Source organism: Onychomys torridus, chromosome 19, assembly GCF_903995425.1.
Source record: "Onychomys torridus chromosome 19, mOncTor1.1, whole genome shotgun sequence".
In the NCBI taxonomy this organism is placed as follows: Eukaryota; Metazoa; Chordata; class Mammalia; order Rodentia; family Cricetidae; genus Onychomys; species Onychomys torridus.
In genome coordinates this window covers 28,164,996-28,186,375 of record NC_050461.1, presented here as the reverse complement: position 1 = coordinate 28,186,375, position 21,380 = coordinate 28,164,996, and the positions used below count along the sequence as shown (strand labels likewise).

The window sequence follows — 21,380 nt, the reverse complement described above, 5'->3', positions numbered from 1 at the left end:
CATGGTGCATACAAATATATATATATATGTATATATAACCCAATTGTAATTGTATTATTGACAATTGAGGTTAATTTTCATCATTGTTACAGCAAAAGTCTAGACATTACAGTTCAAGAATTCACTTAAGCATAACTCAAGGAACAACTCCAGGTATATTTAAAATAGGGAGATGATGCACAGGGACTGTGGTGGCACACAGGTGCAGGGAGGTGGCACACAGGGACTATGGAGATATCACACAGGGGCATGGGAAGAGGGCACATGGCGGGGAGGTGGTGTACAGGGGACTAGGATGGTGGCCCAGGGCCTGGAGAGGTGTCTTAGTGGGAAAAGAACTAATTGCTTAAGAATGAGGGCAGAAGCTTGGATTGGTTGAACTCATGTAAACATGGTGGGTGTGGCAGCCACTTGTAAACACAGACAATGCTGTGAGCTTTGAGCCAGTGAGAAATACTGCTTCAATTTTGTAAGATGGAGTATGATCAAGGAAGACCCATCAACCCTATACCTCCACACTCAAATGTACTCACCTGTATGAGAACATGCGCAAAGAAACCTACACATGCTTCACACACACACACACACACACACACACACACACACACACACACACACCTCTCCTACCCCAAAATGGTGCATGGTGTAGACCAACGGTGCAAGTTGTTACTATGTTGACTTGAATAAACTTGCATTTTATTTACATGGATCTCACACTTAAATATTCTTTTTTTGTTGGTTTATTTGCTCAGGGTCTGTCTGGGTGGTTGTATACTGGATATAGCATGAAAACTATGAATATTGGGAGGAATTTCTAATACCTACTTTATATCCCCCCAAACAAACAAATAAACAAACAAGACTTAGAAGAACAGAGCCAATAAAATGACACGACATTGAGGGAAGTCAGTTCAGTGTCTCAGGTTGCAATATACTGATAATCCTGGGGTGGTTTGTAGTCCATCGGGTGTTGTTTCTTTTCTTTTTTTTTTTTTTTTCTTTTTTTGTTTCTTTTTTTGTTTTTTGTTTTTTTGTTCTTTTGTTTTTTCAAGACAGGGTTTCCCTGTGTAGCTTTGCGCCTTTCCTGGAACTCACTTAGACAATGCTGGCCTTGAACTCACAGAGATCCATCTGGCTCTGCCTCCCGAGTGCTGGGATTAAAGGCGTGTGCCACCACCTGGGCAGGTGTTGTTTCTTATTGCTATGGGTCTTTCTTCGGCTAGCAATAAGCTGCCAACAGTGTCCACAGGCCAAGTTCTACACTGAATTCTGTGAAGAAAGTTTTAGGTCTTTTCTTGTGATTTTTAGCTTTCTGGGGAATTGGGAAACATTCTGATGCTTGGTTCCTCCCCTGGAGATTACAATTGAGTTGGTAAAAAGAAGGGCAGAGAGTTGTGTTAAAATTGCTGGGAAGATGTAAGTAGTGATCAGGGCTGAAGGTCTGAAGCACACTCATCACTCTCTGTTTGCAAAATGTATTTGAAAAGGCTATGTGGGTTCCTTGGGACTGTGCCCTAATACATATGGGAGCTGTGGTTTCAAAGTTAGTCTCTGTGAAGACTGTCGGCCGGCCAGTTATTATCTCTGTGACATGGCTTCCTCATCCCACAAATCAGTAGGTATACTTACTGAGTTGAAATCTAAGGTTTCTTCTTAACAGTTTAATATTGTGCTCTGGTGGGATGTATTTCTTAACAAAGAAAAAGATATTGTTTTTCAATGTGAGAATTGGAGCATCAAAGAGTGTTTAAAACAACATGTCATATTTATTTCTTTTCAGTCTCCTCTGTTCCTGGCTCCCTTAGTATTTATTCTTTCTATTTAAAAAAAAAGCAAGCAAAAAAACAAAACAAAACAAAAAACAAAAAACAAAACAAAACAAAACAAACAAACAAACAAAAAACCCAAAGCAAAACAAAACAAAAAACCTGAAGATGTTTTTAAAATATTAAGTGTTTCTGCCCTCACTGAAAAAAATGGGCAAAATTCAACAGCATAAAAAATCTTCAATTAGGGCAGAAAAAGAGCTACTTTTTTGTTTGTTTGTTTGTTTGTTTTTTCAAGACAGGGTAGCTTTGTGCCTTTCCTGGATCTCGCTCTGTAGACCAGGTTGGCCTGAAACTCACAAAGGTCCACCTGCCTCTGCCTCCCGAGTGCTGGGATTAAAGGTGTGAGCCACCACCACCCACCTTAAGAGCTACTTTTAAATTTTCTTTTTAAAAAAGTTTGGAACCTGATGAAGAAGTTAAGGAAAGCAAATAATCTTCAAACCTCATTTTGTTAGATCTTCCCCCCCACACACACCCTGTAGTTCAAACTTCCAAAAATTCTCTTCCCATGTCCTGAAATTAGACAAAGCTCAATTTTCTTCTGTTCTCTTCTCATCTTTCCTTTCATAATATGACATCTCTCCAAAACATTAGAATCAAATTTGTCCAAAAATATGGGGCAGTAGGGAGAGCGAGGTGAGTTAAAGGAGAGCAGTGACCCAATATATCTCAGAGTGTGCAACACAGTCCTCTCTCTTCCAAGACAATGGCAGTAGCCAAGTGCTCAACACAGTCCTCTTCTCTGAAATAATGGAAGTAGCCAAGTGCAGGAGCCAGTGAAGACATTCTGCCCCTATCTCTTAATGGGCATTGCACCCAGGCAAACATGACTTGATTGTTTTCTTCTGACACTTTCTACATTTTATTGCACATAGTACTTTTGAGTACTGCAGGCCTCAGTTTCCTGGCCTGAAACACATGGATCTTTTATATCATGATATTTGAATATAAGTTAATGTACATTTTTGGAAACAAGTTTATCTCAGTTCAAATCACAGCTTTGCTCCTGCATAGCTGTGTAATGGTGGGCGAGTTCTTTTACCTGTCTGGGCCTTGGTTTTCCCACTGGCAATATGGAGATCATAAATAATACTGTGGCAATGGTATAAGGATGCCATTAAATGTGTTTGAGATTGTACAGGATAGAGTAAGTATGAAACAAATTAAGTTTTATTATAGCGATGTTGTGAGGATCATTTAATCAATGCATTTAATGCTTTCCATAAAATTAACATAAGTGCCCTGTCCTTGATAAGATTTAGATGTAGTTGCTAAGAATAAACTAAAAATAAAGGCAGCCATGATTGCTCTAAGTTTATCAAGGAAAAAAAATGCCAACACACATCATCTATCCATATCATGTCCCTTAATATTTGGAGGTCCAACCATGTGTCATAAAACAACCCTTTAGTCAGCTACATGCCACATCTATAATAATGGCCTCACAGGTTACTTTGAGCAGGAACAGAACAGTCATCTTGCTGTGTGTACAAGCATGTCATGATGTTTGCATAGGGATGGAATTCCCTAGTGACAGAGTTCTCAGACATGTTCCCATCATTAAGGAGGACTTGGCTGCATGAAAACAGTCTTTGGGTCTCTCTCTCACATGCCATGGTACCAAAGTAACAAATGAGGCTTGCATATGGAAGGGGCCAAGTCTTTCCACACTATGAATTTGAGGTTTTATGACTTTCTAGTAAGTATACATTGGGAACTTAAAATTTACTTTGCTCAACCTGATAGGTTCTGATTGATACAATCAAACACCTGTCCAGCCATCTCCGATTCAGAAACTTCACTAAAATAAGGCCTGGAAAGAAGGGTTCAGAGACCAGAACTATCAAAATATCAACTAGACATCATGATCAAACTTCTGATCTTTGTGTTGTCATTGCAGAGTGTCATATACACAATGCTGAAAAGTCATCTGTCTTGAGCTGAATTTAGGTTTAAGTAATAATCTTATCCTAAGTTCATCTGGGAAAAAAGGCTAATTAAGGTGGTTCTGTAAACAAGTATAATGCAGAGAGAGAACCTTTCGTTTGACTTTTAAAATAAATCTAACTCCCATTTTCAATCATAAACCACAATAATTAGGTATTTAAAGGGCAGGAAATTGAGAAGAACAGAGCAATAGTGTCCCCGCCACTCCAGGCAAAGGTGTAATATCTTTATAACTGGCTATATTTTAAATGATAGTACTTGACTCTGTCTTAATGCAATCTCCTTTTGTCTAAAAATATGAAATGAATAGCTCATCAATGTAAATATCTGTCGAATTCAACACAGTTGGTGAAGATGTAGAGGAATCATTTTGTGTATTTGTAACCCAAAGCATATGCTACTGGAATGCGGTGGATTATTTCAAAACCATCCTTAGCTCTTGCTTTGACGATTAGATTTTATGCCTGGGTAATTACACTTTAGAGTCAAAATGAATTATAAATAAGATGTATAATGGATTAGAGGCAATGGGATGTGGAGAACATGTCAGGTGTCTTATTATGAGAGATAAGCTTTTATCTCTATAATCTCTCCACTAAATCCTCACTGTGAACAATGCCTATAAATAGGAGCCTGAGAGGGGCTTATAGGACACAGACAAAGCTGTGGGTTCACACGCTTGTGTGAACACATTCTAGGTTTTTCTTAGTTTTCCTTAGTGCACATAGCAAAGCACATATTGACAAATTAATGAATAAGTAAGTAAATGTAGTTAGGAAAGAAATAGCATATGTAAGGAACAATAGAAATTTGATCTCATTTGCTTATTTTGTGCTGATTCATATTTTCAGATAATGATAGATGATAAAAATCAACATTAAAGTGTGTTTTACTCATTTTTAAAACCTCTAAATCACAATATGAATCATTGGACATGAAGTATGTGGAGGTATGTACATTGTACTGAAATAATTTCATGATTTTCCAATACTTTATATGGAAAAATAAAGAGAATCATATTAAATAAATGGAGAGAAATGGAGACATAATATCTTTCTTCTCAAGAACCTGAAGGTCAAGCTTGACTCTGAATATGTTCTATTGGAAAATTGCATTACTGAGTCAGAACTTTCAGAATGCCCACCTTATAGCTTAGATAACTATATAACGGTAACTATATATAATAATAATGAGGTCTGTGGCAGTTAAGGGATCTGGCCAAGGTCACCCAGTTTTCCAGCAATGCAGTCACACAATGAAACAGAATTCCATCTCTTCAGAAAACTCTAAAGTTCTCTCTGTTCTGTGCGCTCTTACTTTTCATGCTCACTAAATTTTAGCCCATTTTGTGTGTGCACATTGTCTCGATTTCCAGCCATATACTGTCTATGTTTGGAAGGGGTACATGGATAAGTGTAATAGTTTGTAGTGTGTAAAAATAGATGTGTGAGGGAACGGTTACTTAATAACGAGATGGGTTATTTGATTACTTATAATATCAAAGTGGCATTTCACAATGAATAGCACCTTTGGAGCAGGTAATGGAGCTGCTTCAAGGCATTTATTTCAGTCACCCTATGCAGTTGTTCTTTGAAAAGTGTAGAGCCATACAGTGATGGCTAAGCTGAACAGCACTGAGTTTACAATAGAATTTTCCTTCCATGAATTTTCTCTTATATGAATCCTTGAGGTGGCTCTCTGTAAAATCCTGCAGGACAGCCATAAACCAGCAAAAGTGCCTGAAGTGGTGGAGTGAGGTACGCGTCACAACATCAGATTTCTATGGTTATTCACATATGCTAGCCCATCTTTAGGAAACATGTATTTGATATTTTAACTACATTTATTTATTTATTCATTAATTTGTCTGTGTGTGCTTTGGTATGTGCATACCAGCATGAAAGCATGGAGGTCATAGGGCAACCTGAGGCAGTCTGTTCTTTCCTTTCACCACTTGGGTCCTGGGAACTTAAGGAAGTCAGGTTGTGAGGCTTGGCATCCAGGGCCTTTGCCTGCAAAGGCATCTCACCAGTCCATAGTCAGTATTTTCAACTTGTATTTTAACTTTGACCTGGAATCATGCATGCCATTTTCAACAAAACTTGCAAGATCCCATTTACAAAGTAAGCAGACTAAACTATATGAATTAAAAATATCAGTACATGGGCATTTAATTACTACATGTGCCATAGCATCAACTCTAACAAGTAACACTGACTACAAAACGATAATATGTGTGTTAGGTTCATAGTTCATAGAATCCTCATAAGATTCCTAAGTGGTAGGAGGAGGAGAGACCAATGATATCCAGCCACCATGCAAAGGGCACTAATTAATGTGACTAATGAGACAGAATTTGGAATGCAGCAGATCCCAGAAAAGTCTTTAAGGCCAGGAATTAAACTAGGTCTCTACAGAAGGCCAGATGTGGAAGACCAGATGTGGTACCATTAGTTACTCAGGGACTTGAGTGTTTATTGTGTCCAGTTTAAAGAGGTTTAAAAGCCTGTGTAACGTCTTAGCCCTAAAACATGATAAGGTTTAGGTGCAAATTCAGTTCAGTTTCTCATCTTTCCCAACTTCCCAATATTGTAGCATTCCTTTTAGGAGTTAATATTTATAGAAATTGATTAGCCTGCCAGAAGGTATTCAAAGGAATATCCTATCAATGAAAAAAGGAAATAGTTTTAAAATTGTAATGACTGAATGATAATTGCATCGTTGGAAGAAATTTATGTCCTTTTGAGAAGACTATGTTCAATGTAACAGCCTGCTATTTAGTGCATAAATTTTGTCTGTTCTATATAAAAACACTCTCAAAACAGATATAATCATATATTATAATCACTGTAGTTTAAATGCCTCTAACTGCTCAGCAATGGTGCCAAGAAGATAGATGAGTTATAACAGACCAGCCTTTTGAAACATTCTCATCCCCTGACTGTTACATATCTATACAAATCTCTTCATTTTTATCGGACATTTCCTTTCAATTGTGATTCTTTCCAGGATAACAATAACATTATTATGTTGCCTCTGTGTCTCATACTGTGCATGAAAGATCAAATAAATAGGCTAAGAGTACACTTGGAAGTCAAGTGCAAAGATAGTTTTGGAAGACTCCCATTTGCCTTTTGGAAAAGAGCTAAGCTTAAGCAAGTTAGTAGTTGCTGGCTTACCTCACAGGACAATCCCGAATATCCTGGAGGGCAGTTGCATCTTTCTATCAAGTGTGCTGGTGGGCTTACTGTGGTTGCATGTCCTGGTTCAGCTACTTCCATAGAGATTTCAGAAATGCTAGAAACAGAGAGCAGAGTCCATGATCACATAGCCACATACAACCTCTCAGAATGGCTTAAGTCTTAAAGTAGAATGTGATCAGATTTCTGCCAGTCACAGGTAAATTCTTTTGATTACTCATTTTCAGTGAACCAAGATACATACATTTATCAAGGTAACATGATATTATGCATTGTAGAAAGGGGCCATCAAACTAATAACTACATTTTTTTTTGAAGCTCCTTAAATTCCAGGAGCTCAGTTGCCACATCTGATTACTATATTTTTATTTCCTCTAAGTCTGAGATTATGTATTAGGAAAATATCCACATAAATCCTAAGGAGTTTAGTAAATTGGATGTCTGCTGTCCTGTTGAGAAGTTATTATAAAGATTTTTACCCCCTAGTTTTTAAAATGAGAGTAGCTTCATGCAGACATGGCCAATTAATTAGACATTTATATTCTTTCAACCAGGCAACCCAAGGTCACTCTCTCTTAGAATGTCTCCAGTAGTCAGAAGTGAAATTGCTTTTAATTTACTACTTTTTCCCCTCTGGAGCCTCTGTGTGTCCTTTCAAGAACTTTAGAAAGCCTCTTAGAAAACAATGCAGACCATGAGCTAACCCTGATCTTTAAGAGGATAAAGAGCTTTCCAAATTAATATTTTATTAGCTTTATTAGGTAAATCCTTCAAGTGACTTAATTCACCTTTCCTATTGGTGAGAAAGAAAAAAAAATATATTCCCAGTGAATCCACTAATACCTTTTTCATTAATTTGAAATTATGCATTAAGATATATATGCAGTCCATAAACCCAGACTATTTCATGACTGACTAACTGCAACATGCAAATATTCTACAAATAAACTTTTAAGTGAGAAACTGGGTAGTTTTGCCTCAATAAAAGGCACCTCCAACAGCTTCAGGAGGTTGGATCAGAAACTTTATAACAAGCATAAGGTAAGCTTTATTGAATTATGAGTGCTCGTGCTTGCTGGTTTCACTAGCATTTTGGTCTGTAGACTTGGGAGCCTTTATGAAACCAATTTTGTGCTAAAATTCTGGCTTTGCTTTTTTCTCCTTAGAGTAGCGTAGTGGTAGTGAGCTGTAAATAGCCACTCCTCTTTGACAAGACAGCCTTTATTGCTCTGCTCTCCCTGGACTCCCAAGAGGAAGACTGGTTGCTTGTTTGAGCAGCCTTCTCTCCACTGAAGCCCCGTGCTGCTCCACCACTACTCTGACGCGATACACACATCATCTTGCCTTCATTCTCTTGGACATGCATGTGTATGAGAGAGCAATGTTTGAAAATCTGGGTACTATTGAATGATGGCAACAATAGCTAGTTCTGCCATAAATAATGTTTCTCAGGTGATCAGAGGAGTTCACATGTGGGTGAAAGGTTGGAGAAGTGAGATGCGCGGAAGTGTAATGGCTTTGCTTGTGTCTGGATATGGATTCCATTGAAATGAGTACTAAAGTCTAGAAGTTACTTCCTTTCAACTACACATGTGACTCTTAATCTCTGTTTTGGACACCGCTATGGTTCCTGTAACAATAAAGATGCTGTATTATGTCTTATTGAAGTTTGGGGGCATTTTAAAGTTTTTAAACTTTTGCCAGGATTCCACTGTTTTCCATAATCAAGTAAGGTGATTTTTCTGCCTTACTTGTTTTCTTGGCAAGCTCACAACTCAAGTTTTGATAGGGCTTGGAAAAAGTATGTATAGTGAAAAATGAAGGCAACACTGGTTCCTTCAGTTACACTAGCAGAATGTTCTATGAACTGCCAAGCTTTCAGTATGCTCTAATATACAAACCTACCTTGGCTTCTATGACTAGTGTACATTTGCTATTCTAAGATAATTAACAATACAGGTGACAGTGTGTTTTTTTTATTCATGTTTTTATTTTTATGACAAAGAAACCAAAGGAATAAAATTGAGAAAGTGAATTTTGGTTCATGATTAACTCCTTCACTGAAAGCTCCTTCATCAATGATGTGAACAACACGAATCTTCTATTAGACAAAAATGAGTTCTCTGGGAGATTGTATGTATGTTTAGCACTATATAAATATCTGAAATACAGACATTTTTAGATCCATTAGTTTGACTATGAGAGGCTTCCTCTTTTTTAAAAATTTTCTCTGGCTTGATACATTCATTTGTCCTAACACTCTTTTACAAACAAGCATTGACTCCATGTTTCTCCAGAAGATGAAAGAATAGAGCATGTAAAAGAGACACCGAGTTACTAAGTAAATTCAACACAATGTTCGGCCTCTGCAGTAAGAAGTTAACTTTATCTTTGTGAGTTCTCATTTAATTTCACTGCATGATCCTTCCACTAGTGAAGATGTCTCCTGGACCCTCCATTGCTCTACATTATTCTACATTATTTTATTCTATTTTCTCTCTCCAATTACCACTTCTAGCACAGTCTATAAACATGCTTACCTATTTTTCAAATGAGACAAACATCCCTTGACTTTTGTCATTGGGTCTTTCCTTCATTTTATAGTAAGAGTCATGGAAAACAATCGTTCCCACTTTCAATATGAGGATCTTTGTGTCTCTTTCATTCTTTAAAACTTTGAGACAATTTCTGCCCAAAGGCCTCAGCAAAAGTTGGTATTGGAAAAAGCACCAGTATGGTCCCAAGGAGGTTTTCAATGATGGTTGCATGAATTGGCCTCTGACTCACATGGAAACACTGAATAGGCTCTCTAGGGAGTTTCAGTTCGGCTTCCATGATGTCCCCTGCTATTCTAATTCATCTGTTTACCTTTTTTTCACTATGATTTTCCATCATCTTACCTCATGATATCTAGTGTTAAGGAACACACAGGTTACACCGGCATGGACAAATAAGAATGCTCAAGGATGGAGGAGACTGGACTAACTTGGCCTTGACTACTCACCTTCATGTTTCAAGGTCAATTTTCTCAATAATCTTACAACGTTACAGTTGATTATATGTGACCAATATATGTACTATCCTGAACTTTTGCCTGGTGCATTAAATTCACCATGACTAATAAAGTAAGGATATTGTTCTTATTTATTTTGGGGGTAAATTATGGTATCTTCTATCAAGTGACTGGACACATCCTTTCATTTATCTTCTAGCATCTCAGTCCCAAATTAGCCACTTGTTGATTTCTTGTCTGTTGTCTTCCTGAACAGCCCTGTGGTAGACCCTAGGACAAGAACTTAACTTGAATATTTTCTATTATACTTTACCGGCTTTGCCTCACGACATTTCCATAAGTAGCCTTGATAAGAATATAGTGAATGTCATAGAGTATATCCAAGAAGTCTTCACGGGTCACAGTTCTGCTGATTCGAGGATCATCACCATAATATTTCCATTCTTTCTGCAAATAACAAAAAAGCCCTTTGTCATAAAACTGAATGAAAAAAGCATTAGTATTTTTGCCCCAAACAACGACCAAATTTACCTCTGTCATTTCAATCTCATGCCTTGTCAACTGGCCAATGAGAGGGGCAGCCATGTGCCTGGTGATAATTCTAGCGTGAGTAGGAGTCCCACCACGAATGATAACTTGAGGTTTGTATGTTGAGAAGCCTGTCTCATCCCGAGCCTCAAAGTAGATTGCATACTTCAGTTTGCCCCCATAGGCCAGCAACTGAAAAAAAAAATAGAAGAAAAATTGACGATTTAGGTAAACCCCCAAATGACCTGACTCCTAAACCTTGTTTAACCTTGTTTGGTTGTAAATTCAGAGTTATTTTTACCTTTTTTCCTTCAAATTGTTCTGGAAGTTTCCAGTAAAAAGGTTCCAAATGGAGATCTTGCCTGACTTCATCCATCTTTGCAACAATCTCTGGGTGCTGGAAAGCAATGCCTTTGGTAGTTGTATGCTGCAGGGCCTCATCCACCAGAGGCAGGATGGTCTGCTCATCACTCAGAGTCACCTGCCAAGGATCAAGTTTCAGCAGGAAGATAAATAGGAATATGATGCATTTTTTTAAAGCTAAGTATGGAGACAGGCCTATACGTGTTCTTGCCCCTATTTTGATGAGATGTCACAAGAAAAAGAAATGAGTCATGGTGGGTGAGGACAGAAGTAAAAAAATGCTTTAATAATAAAACTCAATCTCTGAAAATTGAAATATTTTTTCATTAATAAAAGTTGAAATTAAATTATAGAGAGGTAAAAGGAAATTAAAGTGAAAATAAGCATAATCCCAAATGCAAGCAATGGATAGTTTCCTACAGCTATTTGGAAGACATGCAACAGGTCGAGGTTTTCAGGGCTGCGTTAATGTCAACAATCACATTCCGGCACCTCCTTCCTCAGTATATAGCTGCTTCCCAAGCCAGAACACCATGCCTCCCTGGCAATGGTTCCTGTTTCCACTTGCCATCTACTTTCCAGAGTAATTGAACAATCTTCTAGGAAGAATTATAAAGAAGCATTTATGCCAACTGTCTAATGGTACATAGAGCCTTTACCATTTCTGAATGCACACGGGAACAAGGTTACTTAAATGTTTTGCCATTTCCTACTACCCCTCAGGGCCTGACTAAAAGATTCCTGCAGGAATGAACATTATACCATTACATGGCTCAGTGGATTCTTACTCACCCACATACGGATCAGACCCTTTGCTTCAGAGCACTGACTAGTAACTCCAAAGCAATAGCAGCTGCTGCAGCCAAGTGGGTTTTTGGCATCAAGTCCAAATTTGCCAGGCCGGCACCTGTCACAGTGGACGCCTTCCACATTCACCTGAAGAAAGAAGAGGTCCTTCAGGATTCATTATAATATTACAGGAGAAATCTACTTAAGAACAAGGAATAGTGACACATTTCTTTTTCATTTAGTAAAATAAAACATGTGAATGAAGGATATGAGACTTATACCTCAAATGGTATTTATAGCTCACATCCCTGTCTGGATTTCTTGGGACTTTAAAAGGTACTTGATTCCTAAATGCACCTGCTACTAAGGGTGCTGTATACTGTTGCTGAAGCCTAACAGTGTTTTTCTTATGACTCTGCTGCAATAAGAATTTCAAAATTAAAAAAAAAAATGATTTCCAGCTAAGAAAAATGTCAGAAAACTAGAATGCAACATTTATGTATTTACTCTAATATTATACAATTGCCATAATATAATGCATATGCAACATGCAGCAAATATAACATATGACCATAATATAGTGTGTATGTGTGGAGCACGATAATCTGCTTAGCTAGTCCCTTTGTGCAGAGGCTATTGTTTTCTGAAATTCAAGGCTGTTAGCTTACCAGATTTCAATATGCCATTTCCTCTGGCTTTTTTTGCATAGACTTTGTCTTGAAAAGCTATCTGTGACACTGTTTTAACCACACTTTTCCTGGGAATGATTTTTTTCCAGGAATATATAAAAGACAAAAAATATCTCTCTTATCCATTTTAATTGGCTGTTTTTCTACATCACTTAGCAGTATTAATGAGGACTGAAATTGCACATAGTTAGCCACAGTTTGTTATGTCAGCCTTCATATGTGATGGAATTTTACTGAATTTCCATAGCAGTAAATATGCTAAAGTGTTCGAGGCTGCAGATTAACTGCAGGAGACATCATGGTTTGTGATAAGCTTGGTTGTCAGCTGTGGTTTCTCTCTGACTGTGCCTGAAAGTCCTCGCTGCCCACTCCACAGCCATTTATTTACGCAAAGAGAACAGAGAAGAAAAATAACGCCACTCACTGTAGACATTATACCCTGTGTCCTGACTGGAAATGAGGTTGGGTTTGGGTTGAAAGAAAGTTCTCGAAAAGTGGAGCATATGCCAATGATCACGCATCAAGGAAATCTGTGTCTGGCCATGATTGTTTGTGTTGCTTAATGAAGCAAAGAATAGCGAACGGTGAATGAAGGTAAAACTAAGCAACGGAATCCACAGCGAATGCGTCCTTTCCTTGTACCCTGTCGGCTATTCATACCTTACAGGTGCACTGCCCCGTTTGATCGCTGCAGGAGCATTTTCCAGTCTCTGCATCACAGGTGGTGGCATCTGTCCCTGGCAGGAAGCATTCACAGACACTGCAGTGAGGGTAGTTCCAGTGACCTCGGTTGCACTCTGAGCATCTCATACCAGAGAATTTGGGACGGCAGTTGCACTGGCCTGTGTTTATATTGCACTGTGAATCCAAGGACCCCACCGTGCTGCAGTTGCAAGCCTGTGGCAGGGAGAAAGACAACAACTGTTGACAAACTGCAGAGGAAATACCTTAGATTTTAATCTTAACGTGGCTATTCCACTATGCACGTATGAACCATGTCTCTATTATACGCTTTGTAATGGTGGAGTTTAGTCCTTTGGGACCCATGGGTGAACATAGCATTTAAAAGCTTCCTGCATGTAGGAAAATGTATGGTCATCTGGAAACCACAGTGCTATGTGATAAGAAAGAAAATGTAGGGTTTTTTGCTTTATTGTTTCATTTTATTCTAAGTTATTTTAAATAACGTCGCTTATTTCATGTGTCCTCCCATGTGTGTATATGTGTGTATGTGTGCATGCGTGCTTGCAAGTGTGTATGCACGTTTCCATAGGGGCATATGGAAGTAGAGGTCACCCTCAAGTGTCCTTCATCAGGTTCTATCCACTTTGTTTTTTGAGACACTGTCTCTTATAGGAGCTTATGGACTCACATTATCTATCTCTGTGGGTTCAGGGGATCAAGGGTAGAGCCTCATGCTTGTTCGGCAAGTGCATTGAAGACGCTACCTCCTCAGCCCTGATAGCAAACTAGTTTTCTATCTCTTCATTGCTGTGCAAGGGAGAGGCTGTAGGAGGAATTACCTACAAGAGCCTTTTTAGACAGAGTGAGATGGCTCAGTGGGTAGAGACTGGTGCTAGTGTTCAGGCCTAATGACCTGATCCTACAAGGTGACAAGAGAGAACTGACTCCAGAGAGTTGCCCTGACCTCCATGCTCCTGTGACGGCACATGTGTGCCTGTGTGTATGCACACACACACACACTTAAAAAGAATCTTTGAATAGTTACTTTAAACCAGTGATAATGAACTGTGGCTATTACTATATTATCAGCATGGTTTCTTTCTTTCTTTCTGTTTTTTTTAGGGGGGGGGGCTGGCTTTCAATTTCCATTTATTTAATTACACTAAGCATAACATTAAATAAGAACAAAAGGTATACACAGACCAAACAAACAAACAAAAAAAAAAAACCAAACAAACTCTTTTCTATTGTATTCCTTCCTTCTGAATAAAGGAGGAATTGAATTTAATTAAAAATTTAAATATAAACATGTTATTGAGAGTTGATTATGTGCCTGGAACTATATGAACATTCTACACACACACACACACACACACACACACACACACACACACACACACACAAGAAAGAGGGAGAGAGGAAGGGAGGGAGGGAGGGAAGGAGAATTTCAATGAAAGATGGATTCTTAGGTATTTGTTCAAGTCTTCTGGGATAAGGTAGCAGTGTGGATGTTTAATAAAGAATCTAAATGACCTACATGGACACAAAGAAGATGGAGAGACACCCATCAGAGACTGCCACAGCTATTAATAGAACTCAGTTCCAAAAAACAGACTTAGATTTAAGTATTTTCTCAACTCTTTGATCTGGTTGTTTCCTTTTAGTCTCCTTTAAACACACACAAACATTGCATTTTACAACCAGAACAATCCAGGAAAAGGTGGGACCTATGTCATGTGTTAGCTAACACTTGAATGTAGAGCAATTAGGTGCCCAGATCTATGCTTCACTTACACCTACCACTTATTAGCCATTTATCCTGAGTCAGGTTATTTCACCTCTGATTGCATCTGCATTCCCCATCCTTAAAAAGAAATGATACATAGCCGGGCGGTGGTGGCGCACGCCTTTAATCCCAGCACTTGGGAGGCAGAGCCAGGTGGATCTCTGTGAGTTTGAGGCCAACTTGGGCTGCCAAGTGAGCTCCAGAAAAGACGCAAAGCTACACAGAGAAACCCTGTCCCAAAAAACCAAAAAAAAAAAAAAAAAAGAAAGAAAGAAATGATACAGTGACCACCTCATACAGGTGCTGTGAGAAGCAGACACAATAGATGACATGCATGTTCCATGGAATTAGTTTCATGTTATTATTTCACAGATAATGAAAAAGAGGCTATAAGAGGTTTTCAAACTTGCACAGTCACAGTTAAAGTGGCAGGACAGGGTCTGAACATTTATGTTCTTCAGGAGGATACAGGTTAGTAAGAAAGAGAAAGCCAGATGCACCTTTCCTTAATTTAGAAATGGGATGTATGGATATTTAAGACTGTCTGATGTTAAAGCAAGGGATGGGTTTCCAACTCAACAGGGTACTTCTGGAGGGGGAGATGGAGCAAGAAGGGGGTTTCTGATAGAGTTTCTAAGACATAGATAACTCATGACCACGTCTGTGATGGCTAATCTTGATTGTCAAGATTAGTAGATTATATCTTGAATCAACTGAAACCAAAATCTAGGCTCTTCCTTGAGGGATTTTCTTAGATTATTTGAGTGAAGAAGACCCACCTTACATCATGGCTATGGGCCTTCTTGCAGCCCACCTAAAAGGGCATAGATGATAGAAGCCTTGTTCTTTGCCTGCTTGACCTCATTCTTGCTGGCAACTTCACCTGTCCTGCTGCTGACTCATTACTTTGCTGGTATTAAAAACAGCTTTGTTGGCATTCCAAAGCAGACTGAAGATCAGCAGTTTTCCAGGAATCCTCCAGGACTCCAGTGCCTGACTAGGACTGCACAGACATCCAGCCTCATGGACTGAGCAACCAAAGGATTCTCTGTTTTCCATTGTGAGACAATCATTCTTTAGATGACCTGGACTAAATCTTGTAAGACAATCTAATGTATTCCCTTTATTTTGAGCTGAGGATCGAACCCAGGGCCTTGCACTTGCTAGGTAAGCGCTCTACCACTAAGATAAATCCTCAACCGTAAATTCCCTTTTAATATATACATATACTCATATTCACCCTGCTATTTCTGTTCCTTTAGAGAACCCTGATTAATACAATGACCATCACGTAACTCACTTAAAGAATAGCAGATGGAGACTGAGCTTTCAGAATCAGAATGATCTAGTAAATCATTGAAAAATTTTCTTTGCCAATTTCACTGAGTATGTGTGGACTCATTTAAATAAAATAGAAAGAAAATAATGATATGGTGTGGAAACTATAACCATAGGATAGATTTTTTAAAGGATCCAAAAAGCATCGTTATTTTTAGATGACAAAAAGTATATAAAATGTCTTCTAGCCAGTTTGCTGTCTACAATCAAATAACTAGCTCTTAAGGATTGCTGACAGTACAAATAGACTTTGGAATGGTTCCAGATCAGGAAGTTTATTTGAGAAATTACAGTGGGAATACAGGAGACAACTAACTGTGTGTTTAGATAGCACTCTACCCAACATCAAACTTAAATTATAATTGGACATAATGTTTGTTTAGCAACAGAAGATTTATTCACCTTCCCTCTGCTAGTGAAGGATGGCAGGCTTGGTATTCTACCGCAATGACAGCTCAGAGGATGTGTGTGCACACACCTCAGCATGGAGCAATTCTCCATGGCAAAAAGGAAAAGACTCTCTCAGTCTCAAATCACTGTTGCCTTAAATTATCCTCACCCAAGTTTTTAAATAGCAGAACGTATGCTCGTAAGTAAATAATGTCTAAAAGCCACATGATTTTTATAAACCCTTCTGATAGCAAAATGTGCAGTTACTCAGAAATTGAGGTTGTTTTAAACAATAGTTCAAAGTAATAAAATTGAATTGAGACTTCAAGCAATATGATGTTTATTCAGTGACCAGTAAAAGAATACGCCCCAAATAACTTTCATAGACATTAAGCCATATCCCTGATTGATGTATACACTGACTATAAAGAATCAGCTTTAATTTCAAGAATTTCATTAAAATTTGGCCCCATTGTAAGCTTTGTGGATAGAATGCACTACTATGACTTTTATTTTTCTTAAAATAATTCTAAGTGACTTTAAAATGCAAATAATAATAATAATGATAATAACAATCAATTAGAAACATAGAGCACTGTTTACACTCAACAAAAACTTACAAATTCTTGAAAAATATTGCTTTTCAAAATGTAGCACGATGGAATGTCAAACTTAATAGTATGAGAAATAATAAAAAAAAATGAGTGTCTTGTCTAGTGTTTATGCTTTCTAGTCACATATTGGACCTCGGTCTGAACTTCCTTAAACACTTATCAATACTTAAATTCTTTTTGAGGTCAGTGTATTCTAGGCCAGTATTCACCTAATTTTAAATTTTGATGAATTCTCTGAGAATTTTGTAAAATGTATTTTGATTATGTTCACTCTTAACTCTTTCTGGTAACTCCACCCAGATCCATCCCCAGCTTTCTACACCCTCCTACTATGTGTTCTCTTTTTAGATTTTTAAGTAACCCATCAGCTCCAATTTGTGCTGACAATGTACTCCTGATGTGGACCAGTCACCAGAGCATGGATGCCCTATGTATGAGGAGCTATACCTTAAATAAAACTGGCTCTTCCTCCCCTAGAAGCCATCAACTGTCCATATCTCCTCACTTGGAGGTGGGAGCTCATGAACCCCTTCTCTTTTATCTCATGTAAAGATGGTTCACATCTACTCAGTCAAAAACACAGTCTACTATCTACACAGGACAATGTCATGGGGCTAAAGAGGCCACACTTTGTTGCCAAATTTCAGTCTTTTTAGACTCAGGGTGGCTGATTGGAAGGACTGTCACCACCTTTTAAAAGGCCTTCATTAACGCTTTAAATCCAGTAGGTGCAGTTGACTCTCATGTTACCTGGACCTGTTACATTTCACATACACACACCAAAATACCTACTTATTTTTAAACATTACATCTGTGTTTAAATGATTAAACCACAAAAGCAAAAAAAAAAAATCCCAGAAAACAACAAAAATTGTTTTTAGATATTGGATAATGAAGTACACAACTATTATTTCTGAAAAAAGAGAAAGAAAGGAGGCTGTGAGTGGAGGCAACTTCTAGGCTGTAACACTAGAGAGAAATGTAAAACAAAGGCCCAGCAAGGAGCCGAGCTGAGAGACAATGATGCTTGTTTTGAAAATCTGAAGAAGAAGCTGAATTTACAGGAGCAAACACCATATGCTCAGAATGGGAGTTTTACTGTGAGACATCTAGAGACAAGCAGGGGAATGGTTGAGACTTTGGCTGAATTTTAATGTGCACAGGGGAGCAATGATACTCTGTGGTGAGGGAAAGTAAAGCATTGAAGATATCTAGGATGAAACATCTCTAGACCTCATGGAAACCTTAGATTGTATAATCGTTCCAATTATAAGATGGGAGAAATTCAACAATGAACTGGTTATCAGAAAGGTCAGAGGGAAGCTCACTCACCCTAGATTTAAGGTTTTTTTTTTCACCTTCCCTATGAAAACATAAATTCAAGCTTCACAAGGGTCCAAATGATCAGTGAATAAACAGTGTAAAGGAATACCACAAAGTATACCATGTATTTTATCTAAAGCCCCCCCCCCAAAAAAAAAAAATACTGTCGATGAGAAATAAAGCTGGAGGGCTTATAATATGAATCATTCCTTGCTAGAAAAACCATGGTAATGAAAACATTGTACTATTCAGACAATTATATAAGAAAACAGAAACGTCCAAAAATCATGAACATGGTAACAACTACTTTAATAAAGGAATCATGTTAATTCAATGGGAAGGGAGTCTTTTCAACAAATGATGTTGGAAAAGTTGGACAGCCATAACAAAGTGAATTTGATTACCTCAAACTAGATAAAAATTAATATTAAATGTAGAATGTGAACCTAAATTTAAGAGCTAAAATTATAAAATTTTATGAAGAAACCACCGGAAAGAAATCTTTAGACTTTGGCCAGCAGATTCTTCCATGGCAAAATATAAGAAATAGGATCCAGAAAAGAAATGAGACAAAACACTTGTTCATACATATGAATATTAGATGAAGATATAAGTAAAAAGCAAGTTATATTCTTGGTCTGTGTGTGTGTGTGTGTGTGTGCAAAAAAGAATGTGCATTTAGAATACACGAAAACCTTTAATAATTATTTTTATTAATAGAAAATATTCTCAGAATGGAAATGTGCAAAAGATTTGTAACAACTTCCTAGTAGAATATACATAGTGGCAAACAACTAGTCTAATAAGCAAACCATTTCCCACCATTGTTTAGCACTAAAGATTGCAAAAGAAAGGCATATATAACCAACTAAGTAATTAAAATTAAAATAGTCAGAATTGTCAGTATTGGCAAAGATGTGGAGTATTATTAAGAGAAATTAAAATTTATGGTTTATGAATATACTGCTGACTTCCACACTAATGCTTATAGCAAAGTTATTAATGAATGTTCCAAACTGCCTATCAAATGTAAACAGATAAACACGTTACAGTAGAGTATACAATGCAATGGTATTAAGCATTAAATAGAACTGCTGATATTTGCCCTATGATGAATAAACTTCAGAAGTGTAACACTGAGTGATGGAAGGTAAATCAAACTCTCTCTCTCCTTGAGTCAAGAAAAAGGAAACAACAGAGAGTATTATCCTATCCTCATAAAGATGAAGAAATCACTAAACTCAACACAGTAGTACCAGGAAGGGTGAAGGGGGCTGATTTCCAAGTGGCACAAGGGTTGGTTAATTTATTACAATTGTTGGCCAAGGCTCACTGCACTTTAAATAAATGACTTTTAATCTCATTTAATTAGTGTTTGACAAAACAACAACAACAAAAACAAAAAAAAACCCCACCAACTAAACAACAAAGAACCAAACAAGCCCTGCACGCCCCCTCCTCTTCTTGAAGTTCCTCCTTTCCCTGTGATTCCTACAGGAATAAGGGTGTGTCCTCTTCTATGTTGTCCAGAATAGAGCCTGGATGTCCTCAGGGCTTCTCCCTTGTTACCTCCAAATCAGTGGGTTCAGATAAGCTTAAGGTGTCTACACCTACAGCCCACACCACAACCTCACTGCAACCACAGGTCCTGGCCTGTGGCCTCTTTCATGAATATTTCCATAGCACTCTTGTGGGTGATTCTTCACTGCTGATGCTAAGAGCCAGTCTTGTTTTGACATTTACTGTGGTCTATCCATAGGGGAAAAGAAGATTTTTCTGACTAACGGTAGTTAATGTGACTCCTCAGATTCCTTTTAATCCCCTCTTGAAAATTAAAACCAAGTTAATTTGGCACAGTTTTAACAGGATAGTGGCAAATTAACTTTTTAGTCCCTTTTATTTCACAGATGAATTTTCTATTATGTTTAAGAATGGGATAGTTATTTGGAGTTTTATTATAGATTTATTTTCCTTTCCTCTCTATTTTGCAGGCATCATGAGCTCAACTAATAAACGTCTCTGCCACAGTGAAGTGGAAAATAATGGCCAGTGTCTTTGAGATCGTTCTTGATAATTCTATGTTATTTTGTGATGTGTGGCATTGGGTTGAAGTGTACAGTTATACAGACCTCGACTGAATGAAAGCTCCATAAGAAAATGATTGGATGACAACAGTGATCCACTTACCTTACAGCCGGTGACAATGCTGTGGCCCCACGTGTTGGGAACACACTCAGAACATCTTTCTCCAATGGTATTGGGAGGGCAAATGCATTGGCCAGTTTTGGGGTCACAATTGTTGCCCAGATGAGAACAGTCACAAGCTTCCCATGGGAAAGAGAGAAAGCAAAGATGAGTCAAAGAAAGGTAAAATTTGATCTAAGATGTTGAATTTTTTTTTTTTTTTTTTAGTTTTTCGAGACAGGGTTTCTCTGTGTTGCTTTGCGCATTTCCTGGAACTTACTAGGTAGCCCAGGCTGGCCTCGAACTCACAAAGATCCGCCTGCCTCTGCCTCCCGAGTGCTGGGATTAAAGGCGTGCGCCACCACCGCCCGGCCAAGATGGTGAATTCTTAATGCCTTGATTTATTCTTTCTATTTTTTTTTTTTTTTTTGATACTATGTTGAAACATCCTTGTCGAGGGAAAGATGTGCATACTTCATTATTCAGACAATAGTACAGTATATTTCACAAAAGTGTAGTGTCAATAAATGTTGTATTTCATTTAGTAATTTCAATTTTTTTAGTTTTTCTAGTTAAATTTCAAGGAGAGGACATCTGTTACCAAATTCTTAACGATTTATTTTCTATCTAAATACTATAAAGTCTGATATTTTTGTTCATGTATTTATTTTATTTATTAATTTTTATAAGCCTTAATTTCCTT

General features: G+C 37.8%; 1 protein-coding gene across 1 annotated transcript in view; it reads right to left on the bottom strand.

The window, feature by feature from the left end:
- Positions 1–21,380, bottom strand: part of Lama2 (laminin subunit alpha 2) — a 577,324-nt gene that overhangs the window by 178,839 nt on the left and 377,105 nt on the right. The window contains 7 exon segments of the mRNA XM_036168737.1: positions 6,956–7,073; positions 10,303–10,436; positions 10,521–10,709; positions 10,819–10,998; positions 11,673–11,816; positions 13,019–13,255; positions 20,681–20,817. Coding sequence (XP_036024630.1) covers positions 6,956–7,073; positions 10,303–10,436; positions 10,521–10,709; positions 10,819–10,998; positions 11,673–11,816; positions 13,019–13,255; positions 20,681–20,817 — 1,139 coding nt within the window.